The following is a 22,026-nucleotide window of genomic DNA, read 5'->3' as shown; positions in this document are numbered from 1 at the left end:
TTTTTTTTATTACTTTGATATTTTGAGTTCTTTACTCACTCTGATTACTCTGAAAGGCTGCATCCCACGTGACATCCATTATCTCTTGCTTATCTTAGTCCAAGCTGCAGGCTAAACAGGGCAAAAGCAGTGGTGTATTATTATGTTGTTTTAAATACATTTATTTATTACCAGTATTTTATTTTCAATTTTCCATTACAAATAAATGACGTCCTTCAATAACTGTATTCAGTGTTAATTACTGTTCTGAATTCCCAGTTATGAAAGCTAATCAAAAAGTAAATACATTATAATCCAAATGCTACAGATTATATGCATCCTTATCCTGGCAGGATAATTCATTCTCTTTATAGCCTTTACAAAGGAGATTTGATAGAAACACGACTAATCCAAGAAATACTCTATACATTGTTTAAATGGTTAAATATGTTTGTTGGTTTAGAAACATATATATTTCTTACAGAAAAGTCTCTGTTTAACTTTGCTATGCAGGACATATTTAATGAATTATTCTAAACTAGAACAGAAAAATCCTTTCAGTGTACAACTGTAGACTAAATTCAGGGTTATTACACTGCTCTTGAGAAGTAATTAGTTGAGAGGTTATTTTTGTCACCCCTGATTATGCTACCAAAGTGAACACTATAGTCTTAAATAAAGATAAGAGCACATCTTGAGAATTACTTACAGTTGATGACTTGAGTGGTTCTTCTAAGGCACAAGATAATGCTTGACAATGCACTGACATGGCAGGCGCTTAAGAAATACTGTTGATTTTCATGGCAAACAAATTCAGCTGTGAGTCTGGTAATTTATCAGAGCACATGCAAAAACAATAACAGCTTATTGCTCTCTGCCGAGAAACAAAACAGATGCCATAAATCCAGCTCGCAGTGTAAACTGTGATTAGACCTGAAATTCAATGGGGTGAACCAGTGTAGTCAGGGTGACCCATGATTTTTAGTGCCTGCATATAGACTTCACACATCACTACATCTGCCTCACTTTTAGATTGAAGCATTTATGGGTGTGTATAGAAAAGACCTCTAACTCCCGTGTTTTATGTAACTCGTCATCCTCAAAGTTACTCTCCACTCATCATAGTTTTGACTTTTATTGCCGATGTAGGAAATAAGCGTTCTTCTGAAAAAATATTATTACAGTGTTTTTAATAGACTGATTGCATTTGCATCGATGGGTTGTTTATTGCACTAGTTAGTTCAAGAAATAAATTGACAATCATGTAGCAAGTGACCAAAGCATGATATCAGATGTTAAAGCAAACACAAAAGCCCTACAGCCAAGTTTGTTGTCTTCTTAAACAAAAGGAAATGCAACAGCTGTCAAGAAAGTTCATCGTGCTGAGAGCGGACTTGTGCTGAAGAACAAAGAGGACACAGTTGCATATACACATTTATTCCTTAGAGAACGATTAAAGATTTTGAAAAAAATTACACAGGCTATAAAAGTCTCTAAATAAGAAATTAACTCTAACAAAAGAATTACATGAATTACATTCTGACAACTCAATAGTGCACTTTAACAGTAATCTTATTATATCTTGAAAAAAGATTTATGAGAATTCTTGTGGTTAGCGCTTAGCAGTAGCAGTTTAGCTCTTATAATAAAAGACACAATTACATTCTTTTGTGCGGCAAAAATGCATTTATATAAAGCCGAGTTATCTTTCTATGGTGTGTGAAAAACAAAGCAACAGATGATAATTGAGTTAAAACACTGAAATGAATGATAAACTACATCTATCTATCCATCTGTCTAAGCATCCACATATTCACCCATTCAAAGAAGATGTACATTGCTTAACACATTAATTAGTCCAGCTGTCACAAAAAAAGAAGACACAAATATTTTAGAAAACTATAAAAAACTTATAAAAACATATATTGTTATTGTTATATATATCGGGAAAATAAGAAACTGAATTTACGTGTTTATGTAAGTAAAACATTTTTTTTAAAAATTTGAATTGTGTGTGTGTGTGTGTGTGTGTGTGTGTGTGTGTGTGTGTGTGTGTGTGTGTGTGATTTTGAACCCAGCCCTTAGAATCCAGAGTTGATGATTTTGGTTCTCAACAAATTTCAAAATTAATCTAAGTGAAGATTTTCAACTTGAATATTTCATTGTTAAAGCTCCAGTCTGTGATTTAAGTGGTCCCGAAATAATCTGAACTGTATATTTATATACATATGTAGAATAACCAGCACATGTATGTATAAAAAACACACAGCTTTGATTAAAACAAAAGGCAAATTGAGATTTGCTGAGTCTTTGATTAGCTAGAATAGAACTGTAAATTTACAGTGCATTGTACTTATTTTGCAAGCAACATAACATTTATTAATCTATCTATGCATTGTCTTATTTCTGTTGGGGGACCTTCACTCTCAATAGATGCTGATCCTTATCGGGGCACTAGAGGGTGGTACAATACAAACTTTAAAGATCAAAAGTGTGTGCTATGGTTTTGTTTTCTGAGTAAGTCAGATTTTAATAAATTTACCATAAAACACTCACCCAATTTTTTTTTTTTTTTTTTACCAAAGATCAAATACTTATATCTCAGTTTTTAAAGGTTCACAAATACAGAAAATTGCCTTTGTCCCACTTTGTTTACTGTGACATCACATTTTTGTCACTAGAATGAACACCAGCACAGATACTTTTCTTCATCTCCACTAGTTTTTCCTCTGTACTCCTTGCACAGGAAGATGTAGAGAAGAGGGTCTAGGCAGGCACTGATAGCAGACATCCAGGTGGCTAATTCACTGACTATCTTTAACCATGTTGGAGTGCAGACATCAGTGTCAGAGAATTCATTTTGTGTCATAGGAATATTATGTGGAGTGGCACAAAGCACACCCAAAAAATAAGAAGGATCAAGAAGACTTGCAGCTTGGTTTTCTTCTTTCCCCGTCTGTTATTGCTCCCAGAGTTTCTGAAGGACTGCAACACTTTCATGGTAATGCAGATATAGCAAAACACAATCAGTATGTTGACACACCAGAAAAGAATCTCCATAAATAAAACCACATATTTATGGAAGTTTTTGCCAGCTGGGGGTTTCAAAGACGTACATAAATCATCAGTTTGAGTAGCAGGAACCTGGTCAGTGAGAAAGATATTTGGAATAGCAGTACCACCAAACAACAGAATCCAAACCAAGGTGGACATTATTACACTGAACTTCATATTTTGCCCCAGGACTTTTCCACGTAGTCGAACAATTTTGAAGAAGTGGTCCAAACTGATGAGACCCATTAATACAATGTTTGTGTACGAAGAGCAGTAGAAAGAGACACCAGCATAATGGCAGATGAAAGCCCTAAACTCAACTGTTGCACCCGGAAGCATGCTGGCTGCCTTTAGTGGGATCATGAGTGTAATGAGAAGGTCAGCAGCCACCAGATTCTTCAGATACACTATGAAGGTAGAAGTGGAGTCTAGATGTAAAGACACCCAACCTGCTATTCCATTAAGTAATAATGCAATAGGAAACATGAAGAATAAAAGATATAAGAGAACTATGTGGAAGGCCACCAGGCTGGGAGAGCGACAGTCAGAGGAGAGGTGTTCTGTGCTGTTTGACATCGTCAATATCTGGTAAAAAATACATAGGGGTCAAAATCAAACTAAGCATTTGTCTGTTTTTTTTTTTTGGCAAAACCAACCTTTCTCTCCCACTAAGGCCTCATTACACTGCAGATGTGCAGACTAACTGTAGTTACTGTGTGCATAGTTGCTCTCATAGTGCTTTCTAGTCTGGTCGAAATCCAGTCTAGTCTAGCCTGGATGTTTTTTGGCTGAGGAGTTCCATACACTTGCAGTACATTGCTGTCTACAGGAAGATGTATGCTTCTTTTCCCCAAATCTGTGAAGTTTCCCTCCAGAGGTTATTGGCTTGTCTCGCAATGATTTGAAAGATGAATTGTACAGACGCAAGTAGCAGCAGACATATGCTCACAGCGTCTCTTTAAGTTCAGAGCTTATAATATTACTAATGCGATGCACCAGGTGCATGCTAAGTGAATGGCAGTACTGGACATGAGAGGGGACCTACGCCTGCATTTACAGTATGTGCAACAAGCAAACACAAATAAGCTGCGAATCATGCAAGAGTGCGATATTTCATGTGCGATATGACAACACACAAAGGCCGACATGTCTGACGTGGAGAATGGGGCGTGAAATGAGCTGGAACGAGATTACTTGTAGCAGTGTAAATTTTTCCACTTTGCCCACTTCGACATGATTTACATTTTTTATAGTTTAGAAGACATTTGTTACTTGGATTTGTTTTTGAATGCTACCCCACACTATTTGAATGCATCCTGAATGATGGCTGTTTTGCCACTGAAGGTTTTATTTTTGCCTCACTGAATGCAGTACATAACACATGCAATCACCTATAGATGCATTGAGTCACAACCTTACTTTATCTCGTGAAGTGTACTGAGGCGCTTCCCTTTCAGCCTAATACAAACCATTTGCTTCATAGGTTCCTTAACATGTCAAGTACTTACTGACAGTTTGGTTCCTGGTGATGGCAATAACATGATTCTGTTCTCAGTGAGTTACACATGTATGTCAGTAAATATGTTTCAGCTTGAATTCATGAAGAGCCGACGCGTGTCCTGTGTGAGTGAGCAGACCTGATTGTTTTTCTCAGTCAGAGACACGCAGGGACACAGGTAAACAAAACTGAAGCTATACAAATGCACTGTTAAGTCATAAAGAGACCTTATGCTCTTTTTAAACAAACAACATTTAAGCATACGAACGATTTATCACTCTGATGTTAACCAGTCCTACATATATATTTAGCTTCAGCTAATAGTGAAAATAGGGTTAAGCCACTCACCACAAGGAATGGTCAAGTCCTTAACTCCAAACTGCACAACATGAAAGATTAATGCAGTAAAAAATGAATTGAAAGTGTCTATGTGCCTTTTCAACCAGAGAGATGCAAATCTGTGAGCAGATTCAAATGACACATATTGGTAGGCCTTGTGTTTTCAGGCCAGAGGGAAGTGATTTATGAAGATGGAAATCGAGGTTGTTTTATTACAAGCATTTATTACTAATGTGTATTATCTCTTTTGGACTTTTTTTTAAAAATTGAGTTGGGTATTGTTTTGAAATGTGAATAATTAAATAGATTTTTATAGAAGTAGACAGTCCTACAATAATTACAAAAGAGCGATGCAGGGTTGAATAATAGCCTGTGTGAGAAAAAGCCACAGAAAAGCTGTAATCAACACTTGACTTCCTTTATTTTTGTTTCATAATGTGTTTCTGCAAACCTTTTAAACAACTATCTTTTTGCTATGCAGTTATGACAGAAAGCAGCGCTTGTTTTTGGAGATCCCTGATATGTCCATTCCAACTTTAGTTTCGTTGTAATTCATTTAATGCTTCAGAATAGCAATAATAACAAGACTGCATAATCTGCTCTATGGTTTACTTATCCTTAAATCTCACTCAGTGCTAATGCAAGCAGCAAGCACCCCCGTGCAGCATAAAGACATCACAGTATATTAAAAGGCGATTGCATATAATACTTAGGGTTCATTATACAGATTTTTGCTATAGTTTCACAGTAAGATATTCTCTGGAAGTCTTAAAGTTAGTATTATGACTGCTTCTCAATTCTTCTTTTGTTGACAGTGTGAGAATAAAAAAAAACCCCCAAAATGTTATGTCCAACTTCAACAGAAGTAGAAAGAAGAAGTAAGAAAAAGTGACAGAGAAGAAGACTAGAAAAGCAAACATCGGCAACACTGCGAACATGTGTTGATTCGTTTCAGCTTCTCATTGTGGTAATGCTGATTCACATTGTTTTCAAAGACTGTGTAAAATCAAATATATGGTTTAATGCTATTAGTATTTTTGTAATATTATGAGTTGGTAATAAAGACAAATATGGGCCGTGGCTTACTCTTCTACAGCCAGTGACAGGCTTTAGATCACTATATCTGTCCCTTGCAGCATGTCATACAGTTGAATTTGGATTTAGTTGACTTTTTTACTATACGTCATCATAAATGCCTTCATGTCTTTCTCCGGTCCAGTGATTTTATGTACTAGCAGTGGAGTTTCCCTGAGGGGAGCTGCACATGTCGGTATCTGATCCTCTTCCTGTTAGCCAGCTACAAGTACCAGGACGTAGGTGCAGGGTATTAAACAGAGTGGTCCTGAAGGACTTACAGAGAAAGAAGTAGATGAGAGGATCCAGGACAGAATTCAGGGATGAGAGGAAAAGTGTACTTTCCTTCAGCTGAAAGAAGAAGAGCTTGAGTTTGCAGTCAAAGCTTTTGGCTCGGGTCTGGCTTATTGTGTATGGCACTCGGGCAAAGTGAAATGGCACAAAGCACACAAAGAACACTGCCAGAACCAGGAACACATTTGCATTCATTTTTCTTTTGGCCTTGTGAGGCTTTCTAACTGTTCCCCGACTTGCAGCTTGAGATATCGAGCCTCCGGTGCTGTGAGACTTTGTGCGAGAGTAGGAACGGTACAGCTCGTTGGTGATTAGAGTGTAGCAAATTATCACAGTTAACAGGTTGCCCCAGAAAATCACTTGACAGACATGATTTACTATCTCATGCCAACGTAGCCCCCCCTCTGTCTTCAGTTTGCTGCACTGGAAATATCGAGAAGTCGGGGTTTTACTTGTTAGGATTACATTGGGAAGACAGAGAATTACGAGGAAAGTCCAGATGGCCCCCGAAAGGAGTTTTCGATGTTTCAGCCGAGTTGAATTAGTGCCCTTAAATGGGTTAAGGGTCTTTCTGCAGCGATCAATGCTGATCAGGCCAAAGAAGAGGATGCTGATATACATGCTGAGGTAGAAAAGCACGGAGGAAACTCGACACACAAATATCCGTAGGCCAATGGACGCCATGTTGGAGTCTGACAACACCTGCAGAAACACAAACATTTGTGCTGTCAAACACCTATTCCACATTCAAACCACAAATTCTATCTCTAAGTTTGATGGAACCTATTTTCATTGGATTACCCTGAAATTTATGGTTCATAAATTGTCTGTCTTTTAATTTTCTCTCACAGGAAACTCTCTTATTAAAAATCTGATCTTTAGAGTTAATAGATGTTTATTCATTAGGGGCTTACAATTTAAAACTAATCACTTCTTGCTTGATTTCTTTGTAGTTCAGAACTCATGATTCTGACTTACCAACAGCAAATTTGTTTGCTTAATTATATTTACAACTCAGGCTCATAATCATTTCTTAGAAATTAAAACGATGAGAAAAAACATTAAAATACTTACAAATAACCTATGAAATACCAAACCTTGAAAGGGAATGTGAAGGTCATGATGACATCTGCAACCACAATATTCTTCAGGTATATGATGAAGTGAGACTGCGAGGGGATGCGAAGAAATATCCACACTGCCAGACCATTGAGTGACATTCCCACCAGGAAAAGAAAGGAGTAGAGAATGGGAAAAACCACATTCTTCAAAACATTGTCACGGGAGCAAGTGCTGTTGGCGTGGCTGTGATTGCCAGCGAACAGGGGGAAAGCTGTATTTCTCTCCATGTTGCCTGAAAAAAAATGGGAGAGGAAGTTGTTTTTCTTTAAGTTGCTCAAGAATCTTAATCATGAAAAAGTGAATCTTTGTGTAGCCACATGCTGTATGGAGGAAGTGGCTAAAAACATCAGAAATAAACAGCGTTGTTTTGCTGATGCCATTTTGCACAATGTTCATGAAAACAAACACTGTGCAATACACCAGCACAATTTTTAACACCTGTTTTTTGTATATTTTAGCAAAGACTGCTACAGAATTATTTCAAAATTTGCTAAACATCAAATTAAACACCTTTATTAAAAATAGGCTGTAAGGTTCTGTTTTTCACCTGACAAGTTCTCCTGCATTCTGTCAGTGAATCCACATCAAGTCCCAGCGTGGTGTCTTTTGGGTTTAATGGTCCCTCGCTCTTTAATACTTCCAATTCTTACCAGATATAGACTGTCTGGTCCTCCTAGTTTCAAAGTTTTGAAAAACAGGGCGTGAGTTGCTAGTGATGTATAGGTCAGGAAGTTATCCTTGTTGCCTTCTTCTTTCACTTTCCTGTCATGTGTCATTTCCAGAGTTATGTAATCAGACACAAACATTCATTAAATTGAATATAAATCCATTTTTTAAAACTATAATACAAGTGAATCAGCTTCCCCCCGCCCCCCCCCCCCCCCCTTTTTTTTAGCTTCCTTTAATTTAAATTACAACTATTTTGTAACTTTCACTGCTTCTACTTTGTATAGGCATTTTTTCAGGCAGTAATTTTTATTTTTATTAAATTGTTCGCCCAAGTCTTTGCAGTCAGGGGACAAATAACACATTGTATTATAACCAACACATATTAATAGCTATTTACATTTCTCTATAAAACTATCCGGTCTTTAGCTGTGTCTGGGCCCAAACTCCGCTGCAGGTCCATAAGTCAAATGATCACTGCTTGATCACTGAGAGTTGAAAAACTGTCTAAATTCTTTCGTATGTAATAAAATGATCAGTGTGGCTGCTCTACCAGGTGTAACAATTATGGCATTTAACGGAGTTAGAAGTTAGCAGGGAGTTAGCTCGCTAGCTTCCACCTAAATATGATATAGCATGTTTACAGTTTTTCAGCAAACATTGAAAATATCTTGCGTTGCTTAGATTTTGATAATGGAAAATCTCTCTCTCTCTCTCTCTCTCTCTCTCTCTCTCTCTCTCTCACACACACACACACACACACACACACACACACACACACACACACACAGGAAAAAATAAAAAAGAACAACAAAAAAGAACGGCTGGGAGGCATATGGCAGTAATACCTTTTCTTCCATTGTGAAACAATATCAAGGGGTTTTTGGCAGCTGCTTCACTGATGTAAAACTTTTCCACCGCTCAGAGATCCATTCAGAATTTGAACTCAGTGCCTTCCCATGTCATTTTGATTGCAACGGTTATAACCGTGTTCCATGATGTGAAATAAACGTGTCCATTTAGACAGGCTCACCTTCTAACTTCCCTCTTCTGGAGTCAGTGTCACAGGCTGGGTCTCTGACCCAGCGCTCTGAGTTCATGTTTGTATTTGTCTCATTTTGTTATGTGATTTAGTTTGTGTTATTTCCTATCTGCCTTTAGTTTAGGCAGTTATTGTTCCTGGGTTTTCTATGTTTTGGGGTTTTGTATTTATTCATCACATATTAGGTCTGTTAAGTTGTGTTGTCATGTTTTAGTTTTAGTATTTCCTGTTTTATTCTGACAATGTCATGTGTTCTTTGTTTATTGTATTTAGCTTTCCTCTCCTGGTCCTGTCATTAGGTTTATGTCTGTCAGCTGTTTCCCCCATGTGTCTCCACCTCCCCTGATCACCTCATGTATGTATTTAAGCCCTTTGTTTTCTGCATGCCATTGTCAGGTCGTCTGCTCATCCATGTCTCATCTCCAGGTACCCATGTCAGTTCACTATGGTTAAGGTTTTTCATGTTTTGTTATTAGTTCACCCAGTTTAGGTTATTGTTTAGTTTTCACCGATGCCCTATTATTTTGTACCCTCGTTGCTAACCTCAATAAACGGCTTGTTTTGTTAATCCACACCACGTTTTGGTCTGCGTTTGAGTCCTCCTCTGCAACACATACGGTCTGCCCCAGTCAGACCGTGACAGTCAGAGCCTGAAGAAACACCAGCCATCTGTGATGAGATATTTTAAGTCTGGTCCAAATGCCTTTTAGAAAACAACGAATGAACGAACGAATAGTAGAACAAACCATTCTTCTTTTTTTTTTCCAATATATTTTTACTGATTTTATAATTGAGCAGTATACAACAATCACCTTCAAAAGAACACAATAGAAGGTGGACAGCAAGTCAACAAGGTGGTAATACAGCATACATGAATGTTAAGACAGAGTATATTTCACTTAAGTTTATCCATCAGGCTAATGAGTGGTACATGGGACTTCCTGCCACTGCTCCCTAAAAGTATTAGATGAAGGACTGTATATATCTAGTAAGGCCCTGTAAAAGCGAGACACAGCACCTCTAGTATAGGGCTCAACTGACATGAAGCTGTCAAGCACTGAGTTTCGAGGAATCAAATTGTATTGTGGAATAGATGCCTTGATGAAATGTCTTAACTGTAAAAATCTGAAAAAATGTGAATTAGGAAGATTAAATTTCACCCTCAATTGCTGAAAAGATGGAAAATGTCCAATGTAAATATCTTTGGGAGAACAAATCCCTCTTCCCTGCCATGTCACAAACGTGATGTCCTCCAGCCCGGGCCTGAAGCCATGATTGTTACATATTGGAGCATCCAAATACATTTTAGGAGCCTTTACTGTGCCCAATAGTTGGTTCCAGACCTTAACTGAATTTTGAATCACAGGATTTCTGCCATATAGTGTATTCTTCACTTTTATCGGGCTATTAAGCAGGGCTGGAAGACAAGTTTGTCTACAAGACAGGTGTTCCATCATCAACCATGAAGGTTGTCCTTCCAAATCAGCACCTGGAGTACACCTTCGCCAAAATGAAAAAATATTTAAGTGTGCAGCCATATAATATAATCTAAAATTTGGGAGTCCAAGGCCACCACAAGTCTTATGTTTAACAAGATGTTTTTTGGAAATTCTAGGAACCTTACCCGACCAAACAAAGGAGGATACAATAGATTCCAGCTTTTTAAAATATGACTGGGGAATGCACACTGGGATTGACTGAAAGATGTACAAAAATCTGGGCAAAACTACCATTTTGATGGCAATAATCCGCCCCAGAACAAACCATTCTCATCTCCGCCTTGCCATACTGTTTTGTGACCTGCATTTGTTTTCATGAAGGGTTTTGAAGACTTTAAAGGGTTCTAAGTTTAATAATCTTAATTATATGTCACATGCTCAACAACATTTTTAAAAGAAACATTTTCTGTACCTTAAAAACACAGTAAATAAGAAAATTACTCACTAAAACCTAAGCTGTAAATATTAGTATTTAAAAAATAATAAGCACAAGTAATGATGTTCAGTCCAGTTACAGTTTCAGAATATTGTGCTCGATATTTAGAAAGGTGTGTTTTATAATTTCATGAATGATTTGCTGATGAGCACTGGCTATAAAGGCCCATATTTACTTCTCTGTTTAGCACATTACTCTGATGCCTTCTGCCCTTCATTTTCCTGAATGCCAGAAGCTAGCATGGCAATGCTGCAACTTCCTGTGTCTGGAATAAGACTGGCATTATCAGCAGTATTCAGTTCCTAGAAATGCTTTTCTAAATTTGTTTTGCCTACATCTATTAGTCATGTGGAGTCAAATAAAACTTTCTAAACTCTCTATAAACTAAAATATTATATGTAAGGTCATTTTTCCAATCCGCCATATTTCTATCCAGTCATGTTTTCTGCAGCTATGTTCTCGTCACATCTGGGTTTGATCAGGACTGAATCAAGCATGCGTTCTCCTGGATTGGACCCAGGATCTACATATGCTTCTTTTCAGTTTAACACTAATCTGTCTGTCTCTTTGGTTTCCCCACTTTTTTCGGCTTTGGTTTTCATAGATATAAAATGTAAAATTTAGAACTCAGGTCTGACATAAGTTAGTCAGCACTACCCACTGCAGAGTTTTATTTAAAAGAATCACAGCTTACTTCCAAGAAAGGTCATTTTTGTAACCTTGTATGGGAACTGTATGGGCAAAATCACATGTTAAAGATGCAGACCAAAAATGGCAGTTATGCAAAAACACACCACAATTAAGAACAACTAGACTTTGCAGTATTTCCAGTTTTGGTTAACTTAACTTCACTGTCTCCGAATATTGGTCAAAACTATGTCTGAAAAATGTTTATTGGACAGTTTCAGATGCATAAACTATAAACAGAATCCAAATTATTTTGCCTCAAATCCTCATTCAGCAAACCCCTCAGCCTTGAGGAGAAAATCCCCACCGAACACAGCCACATGGTCCCAGGTACTCAACCCAGTTTTTGTGTTTGCTTTGGTTTATGTTCTAGTCTGTTTTTGTGTCTCTGGAGCTCAGTCTTCCTAGTCTCATATCGGTGTCTTTCAGCCTTCGCAGTCATGTACCCACGTCCTTCTGTTCTCTCCGGTCCCATGTCAAACCCACGTGTCTTAGTCTCAGTGGTTGTACTTCCTGTTTTATTTTGATAATCTCCTGCTTCCTGTGTATTATGTTCAGTTTTGCTTCCCCTGTCACATCACTCAGATTAGTGTCAGTTGTGCTCCCGCCTGTGACTGCTTCCCTCGTTATCCTCTTTGTGTACATATTGTCTGTGTTTCCCTTGTCTATGTTCGCTGTCATGTTCTCATGCATAGCAGGTGTTTGTTCTGTCCACCTGTTTTCCTTCCTGTCAGTGAATCAGTTTATTTTATGTTTTGTGCCTGTTTAGTTTGTCCTTTGCCTTTTATTTTTGGGTGGCCTGTTTTTCCAGCATTAAAGCTGCAATTTTTTAGTTCAGTCCAGCATTTTTGGGTCCAGAACTCTACCTGGCATGCACCTACACCTGCAGATATGACAGATCATGGCGACTTTTGTGTCTTTAGCATGTAGGTTGTGATCAACTGACAGTTTCTTATAAACTTTGTAGAATTTTATCAGAGGTTTGCTTCAAGTGACTATTCATTCAATTCCATTGAACAGACACTATTTCACGTCTTCAAATATATCAAGTAATTAATAGATAATTACAAAAGTTAAATATTTGAAAACAAAACCTAAAATAGAGGAAAAAGCATAACACAAAGCATAACACAAGACTTGAGCTTTTTGCAACACTATCCCCCTCTGTTCACTCGCATAGTCTTCCGATCAACCACAAACGTAAACACTGCTAACATACCAGCAGCGTCAAACTACTCTTTTCACCCTGTGGTAAAAACTTGAGAGCAGATAGAGAAAAACTGCTTTAGGCAAAAGCTTAAGACCTGTGAGGTTGTGGTAACTTTGAATGGAGTTGGACAGAATGGAAGAAAGTCTTGTTTTCAGGAAAATATCAAACTTTTAACAACGAGGTCTTAAAGCTGTGTGAAGATGCTCCCCTTGCCTGGTTGATGCACAGGCAAGTTGACGCTGAACTTTGACCTCTGACCTTTGCTAACAGTTTACTGTATGTTTGATCACTTTGTCATGATGACAGGTTTAAAGACGTTAGACAAAAACTTCTTACTACAGCGCGAGAGAAAGAAAAACAGTGGGGGTGGTCCTTGCTTGTGGTCTGTTTGACACAGTCTTTTGCCTTTATGTGCGCATGTGTATATGTATGCATTTTCTTTGGCTGGCTTTCAAATTGGTCTCTCTCCACAAAGTTGAAATGTGTGGGCTACAGTTTGTTTTGACAGTGTAAGGTTTTTCTTAGCTACCACTCCTACTTGTGTGCTGCTCTGTGTAGTTTCCCGTGGGTCTGCCTTCCATATGGTTATCCACCTTGACCAACTTGACACAGATCATATAGAGATCATATAGAGGTAGACTGGTCTAGCTAAAAATAGTGAGCTACAGCATATATAGCTTTTATCAAGGATGAAACAATATTTGCTGCCATTATATATTTATGATAAAACTCTTATGAAATGGTCTCAGAGTCATACTGCTAACTTAAGCACATTCTTCATTTCTCATTATCCCCATGTGTCCAGTACAGGTGTGCTGACTGTCTGCATTGAAATGGCATGAATACAAGACCATCAGTGGATCCAACTGGCTCCGAGTTTGTACCGGTGAATGATGTAGTTCATTCCATGTCAGGCTCCAGTTTGTTGCTCCTATGATGTTTTCCTAGCAACAGCATTTGTCTCTGCATTGCTACAAATCACTGTTCATGTCTGAGGTCTGGCATTTGCATCACTGAATGACCCAGAAACACTACTTGGCTTGCGCAACAGATTTTTCCACAAATCCATCCATTTGTCACAATTTAGTGGAAGTGTTGTTCTCCGTACGACTGCTTATAAATGAGGACTGATGCACCAACAGAAGTGCTGAACAAAAGTTTTTCCAGATTTTGAATACATATGTAATGACACTGTAACTATATATCTTAGAGTAAATGCAACATGATTGTAACTGTGCTCGGTGTCACATATAGAATTAATAACAATGTAAAGTTATACCTTTAAAAGTGCTTACATGCATATTTCAAACCATCAGTACAGCTGTTTACTTACACTGTGTATTACAGTTCTTACTTATGTGGCCTAGTTCATGCCTCCCATGACCACAAGTATAACCATTTATGAATTGTTACAATACCTATAATTGCAATGTGTTGTCTTGAATTGTTAAAACATTTTTTGTTTGTTTCTTCAATTAAGTTTTTTAAAATTCCAAGTAACTGTTGTCATTACTGATATAGGTGAGTATTTTTATGTAAAAACTACCCAGATTATTCATAATAATCAGCACAATCAGTGGTGGTTTAATGTGTGTTCCTGTGTTGATACTACTTGACATTGTGATTACACAGCAAGATGCATGGAGAAAGTCAAATGACAATTAGCTCAGCTGTTGTATGTAGCAGCCTCATCTCAAATCAAAACTGAATTTACCCAACATCACTAGCTATCACTTACGCAACCTCCTGATGATTCGGTTTAAGGAACCAATCTGCTTACATGTACTAATGAGGCAAGAAGGCCTGCTATAAGCCAGGTAATAGGAAAAAGCTGCTATGAATACAAAGTGGTAACACATATCTACATTTCTTGTTATGTGTTTTGCTGCTCGCACCTGTCAGCAGCAGTGTTGGTCAAGTTACTTGAAAAAAGTAATCAGTAACTAATTACTGATTACTTCCCCAAAAAGTAATCCCGTTACTTTACTTTACTTATTTTCAAAAGTAATTAATTACTTAGTTACTTAGTTACTTTTTAAAAACACGATTTACAACCTGAATAGGTGATAAAGCGATAGAGCTTTCAGCCCAATTCTACTTTTTCTACATAATCCATCATACAAAATGTAATAAAAAAGGAAAAGTCTCTTTTTTTAACTTGTTTTATTAGTTTTAACCTTTTAACTTTATGCATCAAGCAAACATTTTATTATATGCAACATTCTCTGACTTGAATAAATTAGTTTAACATTTAAACCTATTTTCTACACATTCCAGTGCATAAAATAAAATATTTTTTGTGTTTACACTCACTCTTTCAAATAGATGCAAGTAAAACACAGCAGAAAATAAATAAAGTCAAAGACTAGCGGTCCTGTTGCTCTATTTTCACCTGTAAAGCAGGACTGAGGGTAGGCGGAGGTTTACCTTGGTGCAGGTGTGCCGCGGTCAGTTGCGCATTACGTCGTAGCGCACTCGGTGCTTGCTCGGAAGTTTAGGGTTTTTTTTCGCTGTAAAAAGAAGTTTTCTTCCCACGCATGATGGACGCTAATGTTTTTGTCACTTTTTATAGAATCAAACTCAAAGGTAAGGTCAGTACTTCCACGCTTTAAACGCTGCATGCTCATACTCTCTCCCACAATCGATATGTGATCCACTGTTGATCTGCACACAGCTGTTGTCACTAACGGCGCACTCGCTTACGTCACTGTCATGAGACATTCTCGCAAAAAGAATCACGGTTTTAGTAACGCAGTAACGCAGCGTTCCTACGGGAAGTAACGGTAATCTAATTACCATTTTTGCAATAGTAATCCCTTACTTTACTCGTTACTTGAAAAAAGTAATCAGATTACAGTAACGCGCTACTTGTAACGCGTTACTGCCCATCTCTGGTCAGCAGTGGCATATTTTTTTACTTTTAAAGTCTCATGAGGGTGCTAAAGTTTGTTTGGTAATCTCCAAACCCACTGACCAGGAGAGCAGGGTGAATAGCATGAGATTTGAAAAATATGAACAACAGCTCTCTTTTAGAAGCTAGCCAGTGAGGGATACCAGGCATATTTGACAGAGTGTCTCTGTGTGCTCAGCACAGACCTGTGTGCACAAAGAATGCAGCAGGCAGGCCAAGGGGCAGGCCAGAGAGTGTCACATCTGGTCCCCACAAAGGTGGGGGCTAGATGTGCTAAAAGCCCAGTGTAACAAACAAACATGAATTAGTCAAAGGAGCTTGCAAAGAAAAGCGTCTGGACTTCTTTAAGTTGCTTGAAGACGTTTCACCTCTCATCCGAGAAGCTTCTTCAGTTCTAAGGTCAAAAGGTGGGGAGAGTTTTCTCCAAGCATGACATCCCAGTGTATTTCAGACCCAGCAACACACTAAGACAAAAACTGGTTCACCCGAAAGACAAAACGCCTAAACACAGACTTAACAATGTGGTGTATGCTGTACAGTGCAGCGAGGAATGCCCAGACCTCTACATTGGAGAGACCAAACAGCCACTTCACAAGCGCATGGCACAACATAGAAGAGCCACCTCCACAGGACAAGACTCAGCAGTCCATCTGCATCTTAAGGACAAAGGTCACTCTTTCGAGGATGCCAACGTTCACATTTTGGACAGAGAGGACAGATGGTTTGAAAGAGGAGTGAAAGAAGCCATCTATGTCCACTGTGAGCGACCATCTTTGAACAGAAGCGGGGGTTGACGAAACCAACTGTCTGCCACCTATAATCCAGTTTCGAGTTCCCTCCCCAGACGCCTTAACGCCCACTCACATCCTGGGCCATCTGACCTCAGGAAATTGCATGATAAGGTGGGGTCAGGTTTCACAATGAGCTCACCCGAAACTCTGGCTGATTGGGACCCACACCCGTTTTCACACATTGGCTCATGTGATTAGAGGATCATCAGGGGGTCCTTTTGTCCCTCTGTGGGGGGATACTCCCACTAGGTTTATATCTGGGACTCCCCACCATTTGACCTTAGAACTGAAGAAGCTTCTCGGATGAGAGGTGAAACGTCTCCAAGTAACTTAAAGAAGTCCAGACGCTTTTCTTTGCAAGCTCCTTTGACTACAATGACCTGGATGACTGAGAACCTTCACAGACAAACACGAATTAGATACTAATATGTTTTAAACCTTAAACAACACTTTACAAAGCCCATAGATTCCAGATATTTAAAGCAAACTAAATAGAAAGCAGATTTTCATCATTGTACTTGAAACAAAATCACCCCAACAAGTTTATCATTTATTTTCAACATGAGATATAAAGCAATAAAACGTTCAGAGAGTGTCCAAAGCAGCCTTTATGATGACTTTACCAGCGACTGCTGAACTCAGAGCTGTTGAGGGTTTGTTTTCCCTGTGATGTCATTGTGCTCTCTGAGGTTGCTAGGGTACCATTTATGTGAGGCAGACTAGCCACAGTAGGTGAAGTCATGTAAAATTGTTTATAACTAAACCTTGACATTTTGCATGTTTTATAAAAAGAACCCAATTTATTTCATTTTCTGGGACACTTATATTTGTTTTCAAAGGATTTTCAGATTTAAATCCTTTACATATTTTTACATGTATTTTCTCAGCACTATTTGGAACGACATAGATTTTCATAACTGGGTCTATTGATGCCATCTGTTGGTTGGTTGACAAAAGATAACATGTGGCTTAATCTTATTACAAGAAGAAGCCATGTCCATGTCCAAGCCATGTCAAAGATGAGATTCTGAAATTTTCAGCTTGGAGTTCACCAAAAACCTGACACTGAGCAAAGGGGAAAAAAGGAAATCACCTATGACTTCAGGAACAGCCCTGAGTTGAAGCTTTCTCAACATCAATTGTGGCAATGGCCACAAATTCCTGGGTACCATCATCTCTGTTGACCTATCCTGAACTCCAAATACCTCAGCAGTCACAAGAAAGACACAACAGAGACTTGCTCCTCCACAGAGAGTGTGCTGACATGCTGTATCACTGCATGGTACAGGGGCTGTACCGAAGCAGAGGGGAGCAGGATTCAGCAGATCATCAACACAGCTCAGAAGATTGTGGGAAGGGAAAACTCCCAATGAGCAATATCTTAAATTATTCGAATACTCTGTGTAATATTGTCCATTATTGATTAAATCACAGTGAAACTTCAAAATACATGCACCTGCTTTTTGTCACTATCCATAATCTCATCACCATACGTGGTATGTCTTTATATTTACTGTGTAAATTACTGTATGTTTTTTTCTTTGCTTTTCTCTTTTGTTTTTTTTTTGTTTGTTTTTTTTTGTTTTTTTGCAAGGTGTAGCCACTTTATCATTGTGTTGTACTTTGTATAATGACAGCAAAAGAATTCTAATTCACATTTAGAACTGAAGGTGAACTGGTCAGTGAAGGTGTAGTGTGTTTCTGGAAAATAAACCTTTTTTGTTCGTGTTCTCTAACAAAATCAAGGTTGTTTGAATCTGTAGCTAGTTAAAAAATTGACACCTTACATAACAGTGAAAATAGATGTTTATAGAAAACCATCAATGTCACAGTAAACTGGAGCAGGTTTCAGGTTTTGTAATGAGCTTCTGCTGGTGCTGTTCTTTTTTTAATTTATAGCTGTGTAATGTTTCCTCAGCTGTGTTCCAGCTCCTCCAGAGTGCATCTAAATTACACACTGGCTTTATTGGAGAGTGGTAAATTAAGCTTTAGCTCCAGAGGCACCGAGGAAATGCTGTCATGTGATGTGAGATGTGTCTAAGTAAAGGAACGTAATTTGCAAACATATGACTCTTTTACAGCAGTCCTCCAGCTTTGTCTTGGTCTTCTTCTACTGGAAATAATTAGGGTTCAAAAAGAATATGGGAAGCCAGTCAAACGGCAACATTCAGTAGGCTTAAAATTCAAGGAATGATTGAGCAACATAAGAAAATAATGAAAGAATTTAAAATAATACAGTTGGTATGGTTCAGTTAAGCTCTGTGTAGCATAATGACAGCACATTGATTAAAAATATGCTAATACCCCTATGCATTGTAAGACTTATGTAGCTGACCCACCCACCAGTTAAAAAAAAGCATCAGCCTAAGGCGTAAAGTGGCAGTGCCACACTGCTGATGCCGTCTAATTGGGTGAAAGAGCTCGTTTGAAAACATGTCCCCTTGGGGACCTAATAATTTAGAGGTACTTTGATGTTTTTAGTTGGGTGTTTGTATAACTGAAAGAAAAATGCTTAGGTAAACAGAAATAGGCTGCACTGGTCCATCTGATTATTCTCTGGGGACCAAAGTACCACATCTGCATCCATAATCAGATGTAAGAACCCAGAGTGAAGTACTTCCACCGCCCTCAAGATAAACACTGTGGAATATGGTCTCATTAAAATCTGTATACAAGTTCTTATATATAAAAACTGTACCACACCAGACACTTCTAAATTTGTTAGGACCCTCTTGCTTTCAACATTTCACTTTCTGAAAACTTCAGCCAGTTTATGGTTGAAGCTGATTTATGTACTTTCCCTGGTGCAAATACTTTGCTTCTAGGTAGTGACTAAAGGCTCACTTTAAAAAGAAAAAGAAAACTTTTAGGGCTTTTGAAAGTAGAGATGAATAATTATATGAGCTTTTCATCTGAATTACAGGTGCTTACCTTATTGTAATCTTTAATTACATATTAAATATTAACTCAAACTGAAAGATGATTAAACACAACACTGAAAAGCAATAACTCAGGGAACCACCATCCCAGAATGACAGATTGTACCTTGAAGAAAGGTGCAAAAATGGATGGTGTGGTGTGGATGTGTGGATTCTACTTTGCTGGTGTGAAATTCTAGTCGTAGCTCAGATACTGACAGAAACACCAATCGACTGTATGAGCAAGTGTGTGTGTGTGTGTGTGTATTCCCACAAGGCTAAAAAGGCTGTGTGTGTAACAGAATGAGAATTTTTTTTACATTTTTGTTTTGAAAGGGTTTTCCACCCATAGGCAGCAAAATATCAGCAGGAGTGTGACTACATTTTTTCTGGGGACTTTACTTGTTGCCAAGTTTGCAGCTTCAAAGAAGTGAAGCAGACTGTGAGCTAACAGAAGAGTACTGTCTGAAACCGCTGTTGGTCAGCACCCAGCAGGGCTCTCCAGACATCTCAGTTTCCATGTTCATGCTGCTAGCATTCTAGTTTAAGTATGGAATTCATACCACAGACCAAAACTATGTCTCACCCTTCTCTGGTTTCCCTCATCTACCCACTCTGTAAACATCCCGTTTCCTTCACACTTTTTTTCACTTGCTCCTTTTCTTGCTTTTAAATGTCAGTTCCTATTGCAGGGATTTCCCATACAGAAAGATGTGTAACGAGTTATTAAGCTTCTGGATTGCCACATGTTGCAAGACCAGCTTTAGAGCAATATAACAATTTTCCAAGTCTCTGCAACTATATTTGAGGAATGAAACATCATTCTTTTAAAATACATTCCTGTGTTGGATTGTGATGATGGTTGGAAACACCGTCTATTAGATCTCTTATCAAACCAATATCATATCATGTGAAAGTGATACGAGATGAGAGGAAATGCCACACTGTGAGAACGGGCAGCAGAGTCAGAGCATAGTTATTTATGGATTTAACAATATGAACAACAGCTTTCACATAAGGTGCAATTTGATTAAATATTAAGATGACAATACGGATTAACTACCACACAGATGTTGTGGTAGGATACTCATATGTACTGGTGGTTCTTGAAAAGAAAATGAATGGTGAAAATCCCAAAAGGAGATTCACTACATGTACAGAATAAGAAAAATGCTCTAGTTCACCTGTGAATGCATTAAATGGTAGTTAGCAAGTCCGTGACACTTTTAAATCTAACTGTGTATATTAATGTTGTGTATTATAAGTAGACTGTTACAAGTTGCCACAACATTTCTAGCAGGTCATTTGATTCTGAGTATATTCTGTTTTTCCACAGTCTTCAAGGTGGCCAAGCAGTGGCCATAAGTCCACCTACCCCACTGAGAGTAAAAACAGGCTCTACTTATCTTCTCGCAACACCGTAGTGTAGCGCTTCATGCTTGAAAAGTCTAGTTACAAAAGCTATGGCCAGCAATTGGGTCAAAAAGTGACTTTGACCTGGTGAAGGTGAATTTCACAAAAAACCCCAGTCCTCCTCTCAGTAGCTTCTCATAAAACCTTATTTTTAAATGATACTTGTTAGACTTCCACCCTCTTCCTTTAAATATCCAAGGGAAAAGGAGAAAATGAGAAAATCACATGTTCAAAATCCTCATAAATATCCAAGTCAGTGGAACATAAACTCCATCATTCCCTGAACATGAACTGCAAAACCAGAACTGAACAAATAAACTTTTCACCGTCCACATCTCAACAGGGCACCCGGTGTGAATGATGAACTGTCTTTTACATTGAGGTACCATATGTAAAGAATAGGTGGTCCTTCATAACTACTGTGATTTGTATCTGTTTGTCACCAAACTCACATATGAAAGCACTTTTCTCTCAAATCACACAGCGAGTACCTCACATTCCAGAGTTTATGGAGGACAATTCCGTTTTCCTCCATATCTGCCCGGGTTATATCACACTTGTGCAGACTGGCTTTAAACTTTGGAATTTTATTTTTTCCTTTTTTATTTCTCTGAAATCTAAAAACTGCATTTATTGGCAGGTACTGAACATTCCAATGTTGAAAGTGGTGTTTAACATTATCAGCCATGCTGGTATGGTATGGTATGGTATGGTATGGTATGGTATGGTATGGTATGGTATGGTATGGCCAGTAGCTGCATACAGCATTTCAAAACATGTTAGACTGATTCATAATTAACTTTGATGTCTTTGTTTTCTTTTTACTTTTACACAAATGGTGAAGTATACTTACTAGAAGATACAGCATTCTTTATGAGGTGTTGTATAGATTAAGATTTTCCTATTGAAAAGCATGCATCATTATGGGCAATTCAAAATTGGAGTAATTCACTGAGAAATTATTTCCAGTTGTTCCTAAGGTACAGGGCATGACTAAAATACCATGTATCTATTTCTTTAGAAAAAGGAGACGGTGTGAATCAGCTGACATTTGCCAAGTAAGTGTGGTTAGAGAGCAAGCATAATAAGCCTT

General features: G+C 38.1%; 2 protein-coding genes across 2 annotated transcripts; both read right to left on the bottom strand.

The window, feature by feature from the left end:
* Positions 1-2,844: 2,844 nt before the first annotated feature.
* Positions 2,845-3,609, bottom strand: LOC309687617 (P2Y purinoceptor 13-like; the record flags this gene model as incomplete). The annotated part of the gene is made up of 1 exon (XM_082502714.1): positions 2,845-3,609. The coding sequence occupies one exon, from the start codon at positions 3,607-3,609 to the stop codon at positions 2,845-2,847; it is 765 nt and encodes a 254-aa protein (XP_082358840.1).
* Positions 3,610-5,272: 1,663 nt separating this feature from the next.
* Positions 5,273-8,077, bottom strand: LOC309688345 (P2Y purinoceptor 12-like). Its single transcript, XM_082504010.1, has 3 exons — positions 7,908-8,077; positions 7,336-7,592; positions 5,273-6,940 (listed from the first exon to the last, which is right to left on the bottom strand). The coding sequence occupies exons 1-3, from the start codon at positions 7,924-7,926 to the stop codon at positions 6,095-6,097; spliced, it is 1,122 nt and encodes a 373-aa protein (XP_082360136.1). The 5' UTR covers positions 7,927-8,077; the 3' UTR covers positions 5,273-6,094.
* Between the last annotated feature and the right edge of the window lie 13,949 nt (positions 8,078-22,026).

Source organism: Aulonocara stuartgranti (assembly GCF_965226115.1).
Source record: "Aulonocara stuartgranti genome assembly, chromosome: 14".
In the NCBI taxonomy this organism is placed as follows: domain Eukaryota; kingdom Metazoa; phylum Chordata; class Actinopteri; order Cichliformes; family Cichlidae; genus Aulonocara; species Aulonocara stuartgranti.
The sequence above is the reverse complement of the archived record's forward strand: the minus strand, read 5'-3'. Positions and strand labels throughout refer to the sequence as shown.